General features: G+C 48.7%; 1 protein-coding gene across 1 annotated transcript in view; it reads right to left on the reverse strand.

Annotated features, from left to right (window-relative positions):
- LOC133344769 (vitamin D3 receptor-like) overlaps positions 1-18,006 on the reverse strand; it is an 86,480-nt gene that overhangs the window by 8,325 nt on the left and 60,149 nt on the right. Inside the window, exons 6-8 of the mRNA XM_061554910.1 lie at positions 14,827-14,998; positions 6,544-6,695; positions 1,059-1,175 (exon numbers count right to left, since the gene is read on the reverse strand). Of these exons, the coding sequence (XP_061410894.1) occupies positions 1,059-1,175; positions 6,544-6,695; positions 14,827-14,998 (441 nt within the window). The remainder of the gene's footprint in view (positions 1-1,058; positions 1,176-6,543; positions 6,696-14,826; positions 14,999-18,006) is intronic.

The raw sequence follows: 18,006 nt of genomic DNA on the forward strand, positions 1-18,006 counted from the left end.
CAAACCCAAATGGTTTCAAATGTGTGGCGGTCCTCAGCCTGCTGATGTCTTATCGGCAAAAGTGCCCCCCCGCCCCCCCTCTGAAGAACACTGGCACAGAAGGTCTTGTGAGCGCCCTCTATTGATGGTCATTCTGCCAGCAGTGGTGTGAGCGAGCAATTGGAGGGCTGCGCCTGTACCTTTCTGGCTCGGGGAAGTAAGTGCCAAGCAATGCTCACTGAAGCGGAAAAACAGCGACTTTTAACATTTTGTTTTACCCAGGTACAAGTTGTTCCGATATAATTCAATTGTGCGTGCGAGAGTTAATTATTCATGCAAATGGCACGCCAAAGTTACAATTAGTTTCGCGGGTGAACAAAACTGCGCACGCGAGGAAGAAAAAAACCAAGCAGCGATACCAACGAGACAACCAAAATGAGGGGCTGCTGGAGAATGGGGAGCAGTGGCGCAGTGATTAGCACACGGTGACCCGAGTTCGTTCACCGCTCATGACCAATAAGTGGCGAATATTTTAACTGTTACTAGGCCCTCTCCTCGGTCGATTCAGCCTTAAATGAGTACCTGGAGGCCGGGCATGGTGTTGGCCACCCACTCCTCTCGTGTGCCGTGCCGGCCTTGATAGGTGCTCCCTAACAACGCTTGTCCCACAAGTCTGTTAAAGGCTACACGGGGGATCTTTATCTTCGTTTAATTACCACACACCTACAATTGCACTGCCTGCTGAGATCCTGCCAACCTGTTTATGAACAACAAAGAAAGTCTCCTATGTGTTCTGGTTGCAGCGCAGTGCCGATCGGCATGACATCCGACGTATCCCCTAAATAAAATTCATCTGCTCAAGTAGGTTGCAGCACGTGGAGTGAAACCAGTGAGCTAGTGAGTGAGCGAGTGAGTGAATGAGCTAGTGAGTGAACGAATGAGCTAGTGAGTGAGATGGTGAGCAAGCGAGCTCGTGAGTGAGCTACTGAATAAGCTAGTGAGCAAGTGAATGCACTGGCTAGTTAGCAAGTGAGTGAGCTAGTGAGTGAGTGAGCGAGCAAGCAAGCGAGCACACCCACCAGGAGAGAAGATGCAGATGGCCATGAGCAGCACGTGTTCTGCCTCGTGCAGATTCAGCTTCTTGAGTCCAATCTGGAACTTGACGAGAGGCTCCAGCAGCTCCATGTTGTGTCCAGCTGCGGAGAAGACAACGCATGGTGGAGGGGGTGGAGGGGGTGGGTGTTAATACCAAACAGCAGCCGTGGGCTGAGTCGAGAACCGGCAACCGTGTCAACGCGTCGCTCGCGTCGCACTTTCGCGCCGCTCATCGACGCGACAAACGTTGTCAATAAAGCCACCAGACGTCGCCGACTCGTCCATCTTCCGGCCCAGGTACTGGGCCACAGAAAAGAGTAGGGGGTAGCGGGCAGCGGGAGGGGGTGGGTGCAGGGGCAGGGGGAGAGTGGGGGCAGACAGAGTGGGCCCACCTGCATTTAATTTCCCGTACCAGGGCTCAACGCAGCCACGCTATGCAGCTAGGTCCCGCGGTCGGTGTGGGACAGCAGCGCATCTCACACACAGCTCCCCACCCCCCACAGCTCCCCCCCCCCACCCACAGTTCCCCCCCCCCACAATCAAAGCGGCCATCGAGCGGGGAAGTTGCCCGAGGAAACCGCCGCTTCGTGGCTGGGAGCCGTGGCCGGGCGCAACCCCGCGCCGCCACGCGACGACGACGCTGCCGGCTTAATGATGCAACAATGCGCTCGTGGTTCTATTTATCTGGCAAATTATTTAATTCGCAAAGCTTAAAAATTACATAAAGGTGTGCGCAAGGCGGCGGCTCAGGCTAAAATTGTCTTGTAAACAATTGCCACGCCTGTAAAAAATGTATGATGTTGATGCGGGTGGAGGGGGGCGGATAAGCAACACAAATGTTGCGTTGAAAACATTGCTTGCCTCTGAAAATAACAGGCCTTAAAAAAATTATTTAATTTGAAGACAAGAATGTTAACCTACGAGGTTAACATCAGTTTAACACGTAAGCTTTCGCGACCAATATCATCCAAAATACAGGTTTTTTTGGGTTAGATCGCGTAAATATATAAATGTGTCGTTAAACCCGCCACCACCCGGCACAGCCAACTAGTAAGGGTTGTCACGTAAACAGAACGTGCCAATTCGTGACTAGTACAGCACACCGGTGTGTTGGAGAGCAAAGCCACAAGAATTACATTCTGAGTACGACGTTTCGCCAGTAATTACAACTAGCTTCATCAGGCGACAGCCAGATTTGTGGAGAAATCCTCCTGTTTGATGTAGCTAGTTGTAATTACTGGTGAAACGTTGTCCTCGGATTGTAATTCTTGTGGCTTTGCTCTCCAACACACCGGTGTGCTGTACTAGGAACGAATTGGCACGTTCTGTTTACGTGACAACCCTTACTAGTTGGCTGTGTCGGGTGGTAGCGGGTTGAACGACACATTTATATATTTCCACGATCTAACCCAAAAAACCTGTATTATGGATAATATTAACATCATTGGAACCTCATTTGCCAGTAAAAAATATGATAATTGGTTTTTTACCCTTCTATCTGGCAACAAAACTGACACCTTTTTTTTGTTGCCAGATAGAAGGGTAAATAACCAATTATAATATTAACATCGTTTACAAGGCCTTTTATATCCACAGCTGGATGAAGGCATTTCAGTCATGGAGGTCGTTAGACTATACAGTCACACGCCGGCCAGTACGGCTTGGTGAAGAGGGAGTGTTGCTTGGGGTACCCGGTTCAGGTACCACATGGTACCTATGTCGGCCACGGATAGGAATTTGCTTGGTTCACCGTGCAGTGCGCTTAGCATTGCGCCATCGCTCTTCTTCATTATCGTCGTCATCGTAAGCCAAGTATGTGTGTATGTTGAACTTCTTTCGCACCGTGCGTAGCTAACCGTGCTAAAAAATCGTGATAAAATTCTGTGGTGGGCCCTCCCTCTTGGGGGTGTGTGCCACTCCGCTGTTCGTCTCGACCAGTGGGCATTGTCCCTCCCAGTGACGTGTCCTTGGGCGTTGCCATTCTCAGTATCGCACGAATACAACGTGTGCATCTCTTCACCTTTTGTACGTATATCACTGTACAATGGTTTACGCGTATATTCTCGTTGAACTGAACAGAAAATCAAATTCATGCCGTAAAAAAATATATAAACATATATTGCGCTATCCAAATCATGAACAAAAGCCACTGTTGTGTTTTAAAAACACCAGATGCCGCCGATCCATCCTCGCCAATGGAAAACCTCCCCCTCCCAGTAGACAGATGGGCAGGTTTTTCAACATACAAAATACAGTACTCATCCATCACCCCTGTTGCAAGTAGAGTGCTTCCAAGTCTATTACGAACACGTGCGTGTCCTCAAACGCGCCGACGTGCACTGGAAGGGTTGTGGGCAACGGGTCGCAGGACGAAGCCGCCACCACCGAGGGGTCTTTTTGCGTTTGCTCTATTTTTCTGAAACTGCCACTGTGTTGCCCCCCTACTCCTCCCGCCACCATCCTCTGGCGCTGCCACCTCGTGCTGAAGCCACAATGAATCCACTGCCGGATCAATCAGCCTCTCAAAGCCATTGCAAATTCTCTCAAGGAACTACTTTATACCCGTCGGCAGCTCCCCGTTTCGAAAGCCTTGATCTGTCTGCTGCTGCACGAAGGATTCCCCCCCCCCTCCCCCAAGCCGTCACCATAATCTCATGGTCCAGCAATGTAACGAGCCACCAGCACCACGTCCACGCAAGCCGAATTCATCGTTCGATCGGCACGAGCAAAATTCTTCAAGGGTGCGTACCCTCCCGTCTGGATGTCAGTCCAGAGATATTTTTGACCCAGCGGACATCATCCCATCCAGCCACATGGAACCTGCCCACACCCACTTACTTTTCTGAACCATTCTATGACATGTCAATAACCTTTGTATGCTCTTATATCCATGTGTGCCTCTCTTTTATCTGTAAAATGTAACAGCCAAGCGTGCAACTCTCCAAGCTTACTTCTACGCTTATCGGTTTTTGCTCAATATTTTTCCAGGAAGGTCAATGCTCATGGCGCAGGCGATACGCGACTACGAATAAACATCTGGGGACTCGTTCCATTCTGCTTACACGGCCCCCACCATGCAACATTCTCTACCTCATCAGATAAGGGCCTGCCTGACCGTCCAACATGTAAATAACTTACTTAACTGTTCAAGCTTGGCATTTACAAAAAATGTGTAAAAAAAGTATGGCTGTAGATTAACCTAATTACTGTTTTAAGTGCAAAGTTGGAAGGATTTCATGGAGGATAATCATTTATGTACAGGGGGCCGAGTTTTTTTAAAGAGAGGTGCCTTAAAAGGAATAAAGTTAGATTTAAGTTTGACCGATGCACCGATTAAAAACAAGTCCTCTTTAATAAAACTGTTGTTACTTTTCATTATCAAAACTAATTTCTTTGGAACTGCTCTTTGTGTTTAGTTTGTAGTCCTTCCCCTGTACCCTCCGATGAGCAGGGTTGGCTACGTACGGTACGAAAGAAGTTCAACAAACATAAAGACAGACATACATCGCGTTCCCCCCAAAAGTACTCCACAAACTGCAAGTGACACCAAACTGCACCCAAGGCTGTATGGTTCACCGCTGTTTGCCTGAAAGTGGACCAATGTGATGCAGCTAGACTGCAGAGGGCATTGGCTGCTTCGTACAGGATTCCTCTCCCCCACTCGACGCAGCTACACTGGAAAGAACACCACTTCCCAGGAGAGCTTCTCTGGCTACGGGGCAAGCACGAGTGAATTATTAAGCGATGCCCGAGCATGCGCAATCCAGTTATCAATTAAACCGCCATCAGCAAATCCTAGAAATCCCAAAGCTGACCTTGTAATTCTCCGTAGCTGCAGGCCCCGAGCCATCGCTATTGAAGTTCTGCCAAGTGGACTGAATGTTTACGACACATGTAACATCCATCGATTCGCCGATTAGAAATTGATTCTCACGCCAACGATTACGCGCATCGTGTATCGTCGGCGTGAATGTGCGTAAAGAATTGATTGTTTACAATGCATGCGTATTGTAGGTAATTGTTACATTTTAAGCTGATGAACATTACCTCGCACCTTCGATTAGCATGGTTGGCTACGCACGGTCTGAAAGAAGTTCAACATACATACAACAAGACATTAGCAAAAACACTAAATCATGAGTATTAATTCAGATGCTGGGGAGGAACAAAGCCTCAATATTCATACCACAAGTCGATCCCAGGCCCTTCTGTGCAGTGAGAAAACCCATCACCACGCAACACCGCTGCTTGATGGGGACATTTTCAACTCTCCACTTTCAGTTGGTTGTCTCAACAATAATACGACCAAAAGTTTAGCTCTTTTGAGCTGATGCTCTGAACAAGCCTGAGACCACTGTACATGCCATGTGGTGGTTGCATGACCGTGCACGAAAGGCACGATGGGAGTCATAACTTCCTGCTGTCTGTGAGCAGCAGCATACCTTTGCGCGTGTTGTTAAATTACAGATTTACACTTCACCTACCAGCTCGTACGAGGTGAATGTAAGAGGTTCTTTTCAGAATTGGGTTCACAGCACCAGGAACAGACACAGGACCCAGAGTATGTGTGTGTGTCTGAAACGAATAAAGCATTTAAACTATTTCTTATTTGAGCAGGTAAAGCCGACTGAGCTATTAGCCCCCTTTCAGAGGCGACCTAGCCACAGATCACAGCTTGACGAAGTGGCTTATCAAGTGGAAGTTTACTGCAGCAAAAAAAAATCTGCGTGTCCTACCTCGGACAAGATCGCACCACCCACTTTCTCCGATACCAATAATTCTCTTTCTGGCTGTCACTTTGCCTGCCAGGGCTTGGCCAGGCGAGGGCTCCCATTTGCCTCTCGTGACCACCCTCCACCCCCCCCCCTGCCCCCCCGAAAGCATCGGTTTTCATGTGGCTGTCCGAACAAATTTTGCTTTTGAAAACTCTACGCGACGTTTTACGTCGCCGCGCGCACCGGGTGAGCCGCTTGCTGCTCATTGCGAAAACGCCGCAGCGTAAAAACAAGAATTTCAGACTCTCGAGCAGACAATCGTGCTGTGTTTAATGGAAGGGTGTTGTCCCTGCCGTCTCAATGCACTACACACATTCCGTCTTTCTACAATTTTGACAAAATGCCCGTTAAACAAGCCTCAATTCGAAACGGTTCCTGCACAGGATCACGCCCACTGCGTTTGGCCTACGCTCGTGTCACTCTAAACACCGCCAGACATCTTGCGTCTCGTTGATCCCAGTTGCAAAGCACACGGGGCCAAAGGCCACAATGCAAAGCCCACAACAACAACAACGAGCGCGATTGAAGGTTTAATAGAGGAGCTAATATAGTTCTGGTATTGAGAAGGTAGGGGGTTGACGTCGCCACACGGTTTTATCGATCCGATTAAGCTAGGGACGGAATAAAGAGAACGGGAGTCCACCATCACAGCTGGTGGGGGGTGAGGGTGGGGGTCGGGGGTAAGCGGACGAACCCTGGGTGACGTCGTTGATGCTGTACTTGAACTCTTCGCTGCCGCACACCCAGGAGTTGTCCTCCGAGGAGAAGGACTCGTTGGACCGCAGCATGACGATCTCGATGACGCTGGACTTGAGCAACACGATCTGGTCCTCCGTGTTCAGTTCTCTGCACATTGACACCACCCCATTATTGGCCGCAACAGTGACCAGACAAAGGAAAACGAGGACCTCTCGTATCACGTGAACCTGGCTGGTGGCGACGTGCCGGGTGTGCGACCGTCGGTCCCCACCAGAACGACCCGGAGCCCGATTCACAAATTACAAAGGAGGAGGCATCGTCGCGGCAGGGACAATTCACCACTTCCCGCTACTCCTGACGCAATTACGCAACTCAACCGACTCGGGCGTAAAATTATCGCCGATGCTCTCAATCAACATCGGCCGTACGACGACGATGGCGACGGCAAAGAAGGCGTGCTTCGGGAAAGATGGCACGGTAACCACGGTCGGGGACCCACGGGTCGCACGTTCGGTTCGGCCGCCTTCGCGCGCCGAGTTGGAACACGAGGGCAGCTTTCGGCAATGGAACCCCAGCGCCCCTGTGCACGCCCAGCGGTATCAACGGGCTCGCCAAGGTCAGCCGATCGGCAGGCCGCGTGCGGCGGGGTAACACGTGGCTACACCCATCTCATCCGAGATGTCCGGCCACCCTGGAAGAGTAGGCCAAAATATCCTCTAGTGGGAGACCCGTGTTTTGTTTACTGTGCTCGTGCAACAATACCAACGCAGCATCAAAATATGTAATTAACACATTGCGAGCAATTAACGAAACCTTCACAGTTATCGTGCGAATCGTTAATTTAATTTACTGACAGAGCAACCCCCCCCCCACCCCCGTTTTGTCGACTTCACACGGGGCTTGCGTCACCACCGTTGCACGCCGCTCACCTCGCACGTACACAGGTGCATTTCAACCTCACCGATGCTGCCATTGGGTTGACGCTGCCATTCGACCAGGCACCAGCAGGTGGCAGTCACGACATACAGAGACTCGAGGCACCCATCCCAAAGCCAACAACCAGATCCAAATACACGGTACTGTAATAATTCTGTCAATGCAAGCTTCGTGTTCCGAAATCACTCGTAACAAGACGTCTCAGTCAACGTCGTGGTTCACCCCCCCCCCACCACCCCACCCGCCCCCCCCCAAAATACCCCCCCCCCAACAACCCCCCCCCTCCCAAAATACCCACCCCCCCCCCATTTGCTTTACCCAAGGCGGCCGCAAATCTCTCCCCACTCCTCAATATTTTTTTCTCTCTGGTATAATCTGCAACCCCCTTGCATATTCTTTTGAAAATCACTGCAACGCTTTGCACGAGGCCGCAATGCAAAAAAATGCATTGTTTGACAGTTGGCCCGCCCGGCCATTGATATACGCGGGGAAATAACTGAAAATGAGGAAACTCTTGTACGCGCGCGAGCATTGCTGCGCCAGAAGATACATCAAGCGCGTGCAGACACGCGCGCAGAATTTATATTTCTCAATTTAGAGTTGTGTGTGTCTAACGTTACATAACGCTACTCCCTTTCACCGCCCCCGTCCGTGTCCTTTAGAGCGCATTTATATTTATATGACCGCACCGAAGCGTCTTTGCGAACTTTATTAACAACATTAATTCGCCACCGTAGCGCCACGCTCTCGCTTCGTTTCATCGCCATTCAAGCAAACCCAGTGGTGTACCCAGGATAGATTTTTTTTAAAACGCAGCACCACTATCAAAACATGCCCTCCTCCACTGAAAGCCAAACCCCATGGACACTCTCATCAGAGCTTGCTGCTGCTGCTATTCGGACTGGTGCTTGGGCAATGACTGCATGCTACACCACATGTTTATGCTTGCCTTAAGCTGCAGGAACACAAGGCCATGTTTTTTCCCCAAAATCACTAGCTTGAGATTTGGTTCAAGAGGTATGCAGAGACTGGCCGTTTTTTCACTGTTTTTTGTGTTTGTTCGAAAATTAATCTGTTTTATTTCTTTTAGCCGTCTCTCCAAAGAAACGCGTTGCACAGCTCGGGCAAATATTTTCCAGGATGAAATGGAGCGTCCGTCCTTTTTCAGAGATGGTGAAATATGGCATCAGCATTCTAATGAGAAAAATCAAAGCGTCCTCTGTAGCTAATGAGAAAACCAATTCGCCAGAAACATGCTGGCTGGAGACACAAAACGATGGTAATATTTTGACATCAAGGATATACACAACAGGAAGCGTTAGCTTCGTTGCGTGCCAAATATGTCAGAGCATGCTACGATGTGAAGATGACATGCAGCATTCTTGAGTTTGCTCCGCGCACAGCCTCTGGCAGCCTCCGACTCGTAAGATGGCGACGGGGTTTTAAATGGATTTCATAAACACTGGTAAACAGCGTCGAGTTGGTCGGTTGGTCAGCAGGGGAAATGGTGTTGTTTTCATTAATTTCCACTTTTTTTTTACGTACGCTTGGAACTGAAAGCGTGCGAGCTGTTGCGAGTCACCGTCATCAGCGGTGATCTATCCACTCCTGGACGAAGGCCGCCCTCGCCCACCCCATGCAATCACCGTCCCTCACTGTCCTGCGATGTCACGTCGACCGGGAGGGGAAGTTGTGGGTGGTGCGTAGTGCCCCCTCCGCCCCCCACCTACCCCTAACCCCCCCAAAAAAACAGTCTCCACTTCCCATCCGGCCTGACGGGGATATTTCTCGGGTTGGTAAAACCGTGAGCGTCCAGCGGGCGGTGACGGCCATTATCACAAAGTGACATACACCGAGCACCTGCGCCACTGTCATCGCTCCATCTCTATTGGTGGACGAAGCCCTCCTCCTTTGGCAGCCACTCCGGCGTTATTCTCAACCGCCAGCCATCAGCCTGGCTCGAGACGTGTCTTGGCCAAAAAAGCTTACGTTTTTTTTATAGTGACCAAAATGTTTCTAGCCTCTTCTGGAATCCGCGTATTCCACTTTTAATCTCTCAAAGTATTGCCAAAGGTGCACTGCACCATACTTCTTTGCGTACTTTTCAGTGCCTGAGTTTGTGATTTGTTTAATTCATTTTTTTTCCGAGGGTTTCACACTCAATAATTGCTATAAACGTTTTAACCGTGCACGTGATTATGTATATAATTATCGGACAGTGTTGGCAGAAGCAATTAGCATATATAATACGCTCTATACAACTAAAATTATTATTAATTATATCCTTGCATATCCACGTTTTTTACATGTATATTGCCTGCTCTGACACGTGGATCAGTCGCACTGCATTCATCTATTAAAACATTACTCTCTTATTTGTGACCGCCAGGAATTAAACCACAAGTTTTACCTCGCGTTTCCTGCGGTGCTCCGGAACCTGCCTTTTTTAAAAAGTGAATTCAAACTGCACAGCGGGTTTTCTTGCTTCTAAAACGTTTGGCTGTGGATATTCGCCCACCCCGCCTACATCCACCATTTCCGACGACTGGATAAAGCGACGGACCGTTTCTACACGACAACACCAACCTGGATTCCCGTAACCTGTCGTGATTTCCCAAGTGACGGCGAGCGATGTCTATTAGTGCTGTCCCTCCCTCAGACCCACCGCATCTCGCATCCTCCAAAACAGCCTGGCCGACTGTCCCGGCATAGCCGAGTAAACCTGGCTGGCTGGCTGGCAGGTTGTATGCCACGCATCCGCAAGCAGTCAAGGCCACACCTTATAAAGGAATAACGGTTCCAGTGAATTCACTACAAGAGGTTGCAGTAACTGTGATTCACAATTAAAGTTCCCCAGGGTTAGATCGTTTAGGTGTCATGTAAATGTTTTAACTATAACCTACCCTTATCCGACAGCGCCCAATCAAATCAAGTTTGTCATGCGATGGACAAATGCGCCAATTTATTTAAAAATTTCAGCAAGCCTGAGGAGGAATGTTGAAAAGCGAGCAGAATTTTGACAGCGCCTTGTTTGTTTATTTAAACACAAGGAGTACGCATGTGGAGGCAAACATGACTAACGTTTAAAAATAACTGAACCTAGTGCCTAACTGAATACATTCCTACAACAAGCATTGCCTCCCCCATCCACCCACAGCCACACGTGCCCATCGTCTTCCCAACAGAACCCTGCGGATGTCGTCAGCCTACACGACAGAGGTTTTTCCACCTCGTCAAGGTAGATGAATAAAGCAATGAATCGAAGGACATTCATTGTCAAGGGCTCTCGCTCACAGCATAAATCGCCCCCTACCTCAGCCTGAGAACTTTAAACTCACCGGTGACAACCACTGCATCACAGCCACATCGACAAGGAGCCCCTCTCTAGAGAGGTGGCTATCACAATGCTCGGTGAGAGGCGGTGACCCAAGCATTGTGATAATTGAGCGTTGTCCTGGTAAACTTGATAAGACAAAGACTGCCTGTATAGCGTTCAGACTGTTGGGGCAAGTGCTGTTAGTGAGTAGAACCTATGAAGGTCGGTACATTACACGAGGGGGTGGGTGGCCAGCACCACGTCTGACCGCCTTTGTCTGCCAAGTGGTGCGATGTTGACACACCACACCAGATACTCATTTGAGGCCGAGTCGACATAGGGGAGGCCCAGGACCGATTCAGATAATCGTCTCCGGTGTTGGCCGTGAGCGGGAATCGAACTCGGGTTGCCGGGTTCGTAGCGCAGCGGACTAACCGCTACACCACCGCTCCCCACAACGTACCACACACTCGCACACGCAATTAAAGGGCGGCAGTTGTCTAGTTTCTGCATCTGTGCCAATTAAGTTGGAAACGAACACTCTACACACCGCTGCAGAGGAATTCCAACAGTGCGAGCTAGCGCCAATTCAAAGAGGATGGCGTGGGGAGGCAGTCAGGGGTGGTGGTAGAGGGAGGGAGGGAGGGGAATGTCCTTTTAAACCACGAGGGCTTCAATGTGACCCCAAAGTCAAGTAGCACTGCAGGTGACCCAGAAGGGCCCACAACACTCGCCTCACACCGTGCCGCTAGAATCGTTCCAACATGACTTTCGGTTCTTGGTGCTAATGGCAAATTGATTATGTTTAAAAATAGATATATAATACCGTATTTATACGATACATCACTGCACTAACTTTTCTGTGAGGTAAAGTCGTGGTCACTGCACCATCATCAGTCATGCTTTTTTTGTACAGCCCCGCCTAATTTAGTCCCGTTCGAGTTTTGTGAATTCCCTCGGACGTATAAAAATGATGCCACATGCCCAGTAACGTTCGATAGCATCGCAATAACATAACCTCAAGTGCACTCTGCACGAGACAGCAGCTCACTTGTCTCGCCTACATTTCCCACGACACATACACCACGTGCACTGTACGAGATAACGTCTGGCTTGTAACGCTCGGTTTGTAAAAAAAAGTTTTTAAATATCTTATATATTATTGTTGTTGCCGCTGCAGGCGATGGCTTGGCTGATTCTGTTTTTAGTGAGCATTCAAATGAGGTCGGCCCAGGACAAGGCTGTGGCAGGGGAGGGCACGGGACGCCACGCCCGGCAACCATTATCCCACTGTTCTGACAAATGCCGGAGCCGGCATAGCTGCACATTCAATTCAGTCGAAACCAACACGCGGCAAATTTTAAAGACATCCCCGAGGTTTTCCGAGAACGAATGCAAAACGAGGATTTCTCTCCCTCCCCCTCTCTCCCCTGGGTATCTCGCTCCACGTTACGCAGAGCAAGATAAGGTCCCCTTGGCTTAGGCGGTGCTTTTTCCTTTTTTGTTGTTAAATCAAGCTTACGCCTGAATGAGGAGCAGCTCTTGCTCTTCAATTCGATACGGCCGGGTGGTTTCAGCAGCAGAGCAAACGACCCCGTGCCCCCCCCCCCCCCCCACCGCTTCCGCGATCGGAAGGTTGCGAGAGTTAGAATCTGGGTTGGGAGTCGACTCAGTCTGTCAAATAGCTCATGAACGTAAACGGATTGAGCGCAGATGTATCGCCATGCTCATTCGAGCAGTTAAATCACCTTGACTTTGGCTCTCGCTTGGAGAAGTCTGTGACCCGTGCGAGTTTTGCGGGATTTTAAAGGCAAATTAATGCAGACGAGAACGGTGTTTTGAATGGGCAGAAAGCGACAGAGGGCATGGATGTTATGCACTGTGCGCACAGACAGGCTGCACTCTGTCGTGCAGACAGCAAGGTCACAAACTGCAAGCCCCTCTCTGTCTCGGCAAACAAGCTTCCCCGCTGTTTCTTTCATTTCATGCTACCCAGAATTAAAGAAAGGTGTTTTTGGCGCGATCTGATAGCTGCTATTATTTATCCGGACAATCTTGCCTCCACGGAAAGCTCTACGGCCACGATGTGGAATATATAGAAAGAGAGAAAAAAAACATCTGCGTGTGTGTGGGACGTGCAGATTTAGCCTTCGCCTCCACCGCGGACCTGACTCGTGATGCACGGCACCGCTTGTGCTATCGCCCCTCTCTTGCCGCGTGTCAAACAAAAAACAACGGGCGCCGAGGATGAAGGGACTTTCCTTCTGGCACTGTGAATGGAGCTCCGCGGAAGGCCCCACCGGTGGGGCGCGTGGCGCCAACGCTCCTGGCCGCACGTTGCGGACCGCTCTGGAGGAATAAACGACTTTGACTTGCGTTCCGTTATCGGTTTGCGGTTTTTCAGTTTCCGCTTCTCAGTTCGGTTCGGCTCTCCGCCGAAAACGACAGTGGGTGTTGCTGCACCGACTTCTCTCTACTCTGCCCACGATGCCCACTCAGCCCGTTTGTTTGCGCAATGCTGGTCACTCAACCGAGCGCTGTCAACAGGCTCAACTCTGCTTTGGCCCTATGACATTTGTACAAAACAGAGTGTTTCTCACAAGTTACTCACTCCAGCCGTTATGGCAGACCCCCACTCTCTCGGGAGGGAGGATAGACACGCAGCTTAATATTGATATGAACTGTAGAAGTGTAAGAGGTTTATTTGAAGAAAAAAAAGGAGCATGGCAGTGATTCACGAGGCAGTCGTTGGGGAAATCATGCTAAGTTGTAGTCGCATGAAGGGCTGTAGCCTGCAATTATGTACCATCCGTTTTGCCAAAATTTAAATGAATTGTTGGTAGCGAGAGAGCACGTGCGTTCTGGAAGTGAATGTTTCACTGAATAATCATTAGGGATAAAAAAAACTCGAATTTTTGAGACACCCGCTTAAAAAGATTAAAATGGATGGGAGACGGACAGAGAAAGGGAGCGAGAGAGGGAGAGCGAGCTAGAGAAGGGATCTTAGGAGTTAATGTCTTCTGCTCGTGGTTACTGGGAAAGATAAGCCACATAACACACCACAGCAGCACCTGCAAAACCACTTCGCATTTATATAACATCATTTACGTAATGCTGTTCGTATGAAAGCTGTGCAACTCTTTTATCACAAAAAAGAAAATAATAAATATGTACATAAACGGGAATATACGTTGTTACGAAGCCAAGGCAGCGACGCACATACCGTTTCGCTGCATTTAAGCTTGCTTAATAAATTGTTGAAATAGGAACAGTACCTCCAAAAGTTTTACTTTAACCTGAGTCACGTACTGATAATGGATATATAATGCACAAACACAAAATGTACACATTCCAGAGGAACACATAAAAAAATCGTTAATCAAAAAACAGATATCGATTCACATACAGTCAGTCATCCCTCATTCTACAGCAACTCGATATGCAGAATTTTGCTTTTGGGAAAACTTTTCGTGAGCCTATCTGTTCCGTATATATTTGGGGATGTCCGTACGAAACATTTTTTGACGAGATAGCACCAGCATAATGGTCGAACCTACTAAAAATTCTGATACATTCACAATTGGACTTGCATTTTCTTAATCTGGCACATTCCAAATGAAAACAATACCCCGCGGTGGAAGTTTAATTCCGCTAGGATAGCGCCCGTCGGCTTCACGCGCCCAGATCAACGTGCGTGAGCACAGTACGAAATGGAAAAAAAAACCCAATTGGGATTACACAGCAACATCGCCCCCTACTACTGTGACACTACTGAAGACAGTGCATAATCACTAATGATGTGTCGACGTGCACAGTGACAACCAGACTTTCTCTCGGACCAGCATTCAATTGATAGAAAAATATTATTCCCAGTAACACAACTGTGAAAAAATCATCATCATTATCCTCGTCAGAAGTCATCAAGCCACTGCCGTACGAAGACCTTTTCAAACCCATTCCCAGACATAACGCCTTCCTCATAGCCTTTGCGGATAGCAAATGTGCTCGTGATTTTGTAGAACTAACCTGAATCCGGGAATGCTCTTGGCAAAGCCGATGACCTTCTGGATGCTGTAGCTGACCAGGTCGGACAGATGGGGCAGCATGGAGAAGGGCGACGTCATGTTGCTGGCACCCTGGCCAAAGTTTTCGAAGCTGGCCAGCAATCCGAGGTTCCCCGAGTCCATGCTCGACTCCCCTGCAAGGGAGATTCGCGGACGTTGGCATTAGGGCACGTCACACACGTCGCACATCGCGCCACTGAGGCCAAGTTGGCGCGCTAAAGACTGCAGACACGCGGGGGGGGGGGGGGGGGGGGGGGTCGCGGTGCGCGTTATTCAAGTGTAGTTCCGCAAAACGCAATTTACAAACGTGTCGTTTTTAGCACGAGTAATATTTTTTTCACTGCAGGCCATGATGCTGGTGATAGATCCACTGCTGGATGTAAAGAAGGCCTCCCCATGGTGGCAAGATGTTAACTACCTCGCCTGGTATACTAGAGGTCGTGGGTTCAATCCCGACCCCGATGCCTGCTGTATATTTGGAGTTATACAGCATATTTTTCTCTGAGTCCTCTGGTTTTTATCTCCACATTTAGAAACATCCGTTTACAGTATTTGCTGCTATAATTTTCCACACAGTGAGCCACTTCGTTGAGGTATCATTTGTGGTCGGGTCGCTTCTGAAAAATGCCCTAAATAGCTCCGTGGGCCTTACCTAGTAAAGTAATAATGTAGACGTAAAATAGTAGTAGTATGTCACTGCAATCCTGCAACGCACGGTCTCGCGATGCCACAATCGCTCTATCTCCACCAAGGGTGGTACAGTCGGGTTTTTTACAATCAGGTTTAATTGTCTTTTTATATTAAACCCGATCATCTGAGATTGGGAGAAATCCGGTTTAATTGGTTCTAATTGCAGAACCGCACTTCCCAACTTCTCAACGATGGGCTTCATTCATTCCAAGCGAAGGAACTCGCTGGCAGTGCCCACGATTGTGGAGAAGAAGCTCCTCGTGTTCATCAAGACCAACCTGCCCGCCGCATTCTACGACTACCGACGGCCCCCCCGAGTACGATAGCAGCACCGACGAGGAAGCAGCCTAAGCCTTGGATCAGAGTTTTGTATTCATTAAACCAGGTTTTCATTCCCCGAAATCGGGTTTAAATGTATTTTTAAAAACTCCGATGCCTGCCGCTGGAAAAATCGGGTTTTTTCCACCCATGATCTCCACGGTCGAGCACTCCATTCTATTCCCCTTCCCTCCCCCCTCACCGTCCCCTACCACTTCCCGTCCCCCCTCCCCTACCCTGTTGTGACCCCAATGTACCCCTCTATCGTGGTCACTCATTCGTTAAACCCTTGCATGCCCCTGCCATCTAAATCATTTCATTTTGTCACCGTTGTTTCTACTTTATTAAGCGCCGTTAGTGAAGGCGATCTACGAATGTAAGATAAGATATCGTTGCTCGATCTCTATGGTTGAGCACTCCGAATAAAATGCCTTTTCATCATCGATAGAAGCCCAGCCATAATGGTACTCAATATTCGTCTGTCTTTTCGAGCATTTCTTTTACGAGGTGGTTAGTGGAAGGAAAATGCAGCTGAGAAGGTTGGTTGGCCTCTAAATTGTCCATTGTTCAGTGTTTTGTATGTGTGTATGTTTAACTTCGTACGCACCATACGTACATGATTTTAGTGAGACGTGTAATGAGGCTCATGGGCCATTAGTTCCTAAAATCTGTTTGGCCTTCAATATTTAGGCATCATTTCACAATGGAGGTATTCCATTTTTGCAGAAACATTTTTTAAATAGGTACGATAAAAATTTTAAAAACTTGCATTTGTAAAGCATTTAAACAGAAGAACATCTGAAGATGCTGTGGCAACAATATACACAAAGACCCCCCATATAACCTTTAACAGACTGTTGGGGCGAGTGCTATTAGGGAACACCAATGAAGGATAACACGGCACACGAGGGGGTGGTGTGGCCAGCACCAAGCCCGGCCGCCTATGTCTCCTCAGCGCTGACATTTATACACCGCACCAGGTACTCATTTGAGGCGGAATTGACCTAGGGGAGGCTCAGGACCGGTTCAGATAATTGTCACTGGTGTTGGCCGTAAGCAGGAATCGAACTCGGGTTGCCGGCTTCATAGCGCAGCGCGCTATTACAGCTGCACGACACAGCCACCAAATCGCACGCACTCAAAAACTATTCTCTAAGTGCTAATGAGCGATGTGTTGAAGGTGTACTATAGGAGCAGCGATTAAATCGATAGAAAGATATTATTCCCAGTAACACAACTGTGAAGGAATCGTCATCATAGTCAAACATGATCAATCCAATGCAGTTTGAAAACCTCCTCAACCCATTCCCATCTCTCACGGTCCTGCAATGCAACAGTCGATTTACCACCGGCACACGAAGCTAATTTCTTCCTTCCATCTCCACTGTGAATGTCTACCCCTTTCGGTACTAATCACAGGGCTTCGCCTTGCCTGCTCGCGAAGTGTCATGCCCCAGCCCACTTGCTCAAGCCCACTTGATTTTCTTAACAGAGTGAATGGCGCGGGACGTAATAACTGATGAAACGTCAGGAATAAGCTGCTTTTTTATTTCCACAGGTATCTCTATAGAAAAATACAGAATCTTTCGTACAAAATGTTGCAGAGATAAGCAAATTCATCATTAGAACAACAAACGGATGTCTATGTTCTTTAGAATCTGTAAAACACTGCATTGGAAAAGTGGCATTTTTTTCACGTCGGTTTGCATACTGAAAGGCATCTGGGTTCCTGGTTATTTCTGGTATTTTTTGCTGTTTGCGAACTTCGACAATGATTGACATCTTGTGGAAATTCGAGGCCCTAATGATCTCTTTACCAGGTAATCATTAACATTGTTTTTTTTGTCCTCTCCCGAAGCCACCCTCAATCAACCCCACTGCATGCAGAACAACGACCAGCCACACCACCCCCTCATGCCTCCCACGATGCCGATCACACAGGACGATACGTCACCAGTGACGGATCAACCAAAGGAAATTGTTCAAGCGCATTTAGCCCTCTGCTTGGCCCGAATGATTTCCCCACTCGCTATGGGTAAACGTGTCCAAGAGGGGCGTGCGGGTCTCTTGTCCAGTGCACACAACCGCCACCCTCTCTCCCCCTCCCTATCCCCCCTGCAAAACGCACAAACAA

The sequence above is a fragment of the Lethenteron reissneri genome, chromosome 20, assembly GCF_015708825.2.
Source record: "Lethenteron reissneri isolate LAM-NWPU_2019-01 chromosome 20, ASM1570882v1, whole genome shotgun sequence".
Taxonomy (NCBI): Eukaryota; Metazoa; Chordata; class Hyperoartia; order Petromyzontiformes; family Petromyzontidae; genus Lethenteron; species Lethenteron reissneri.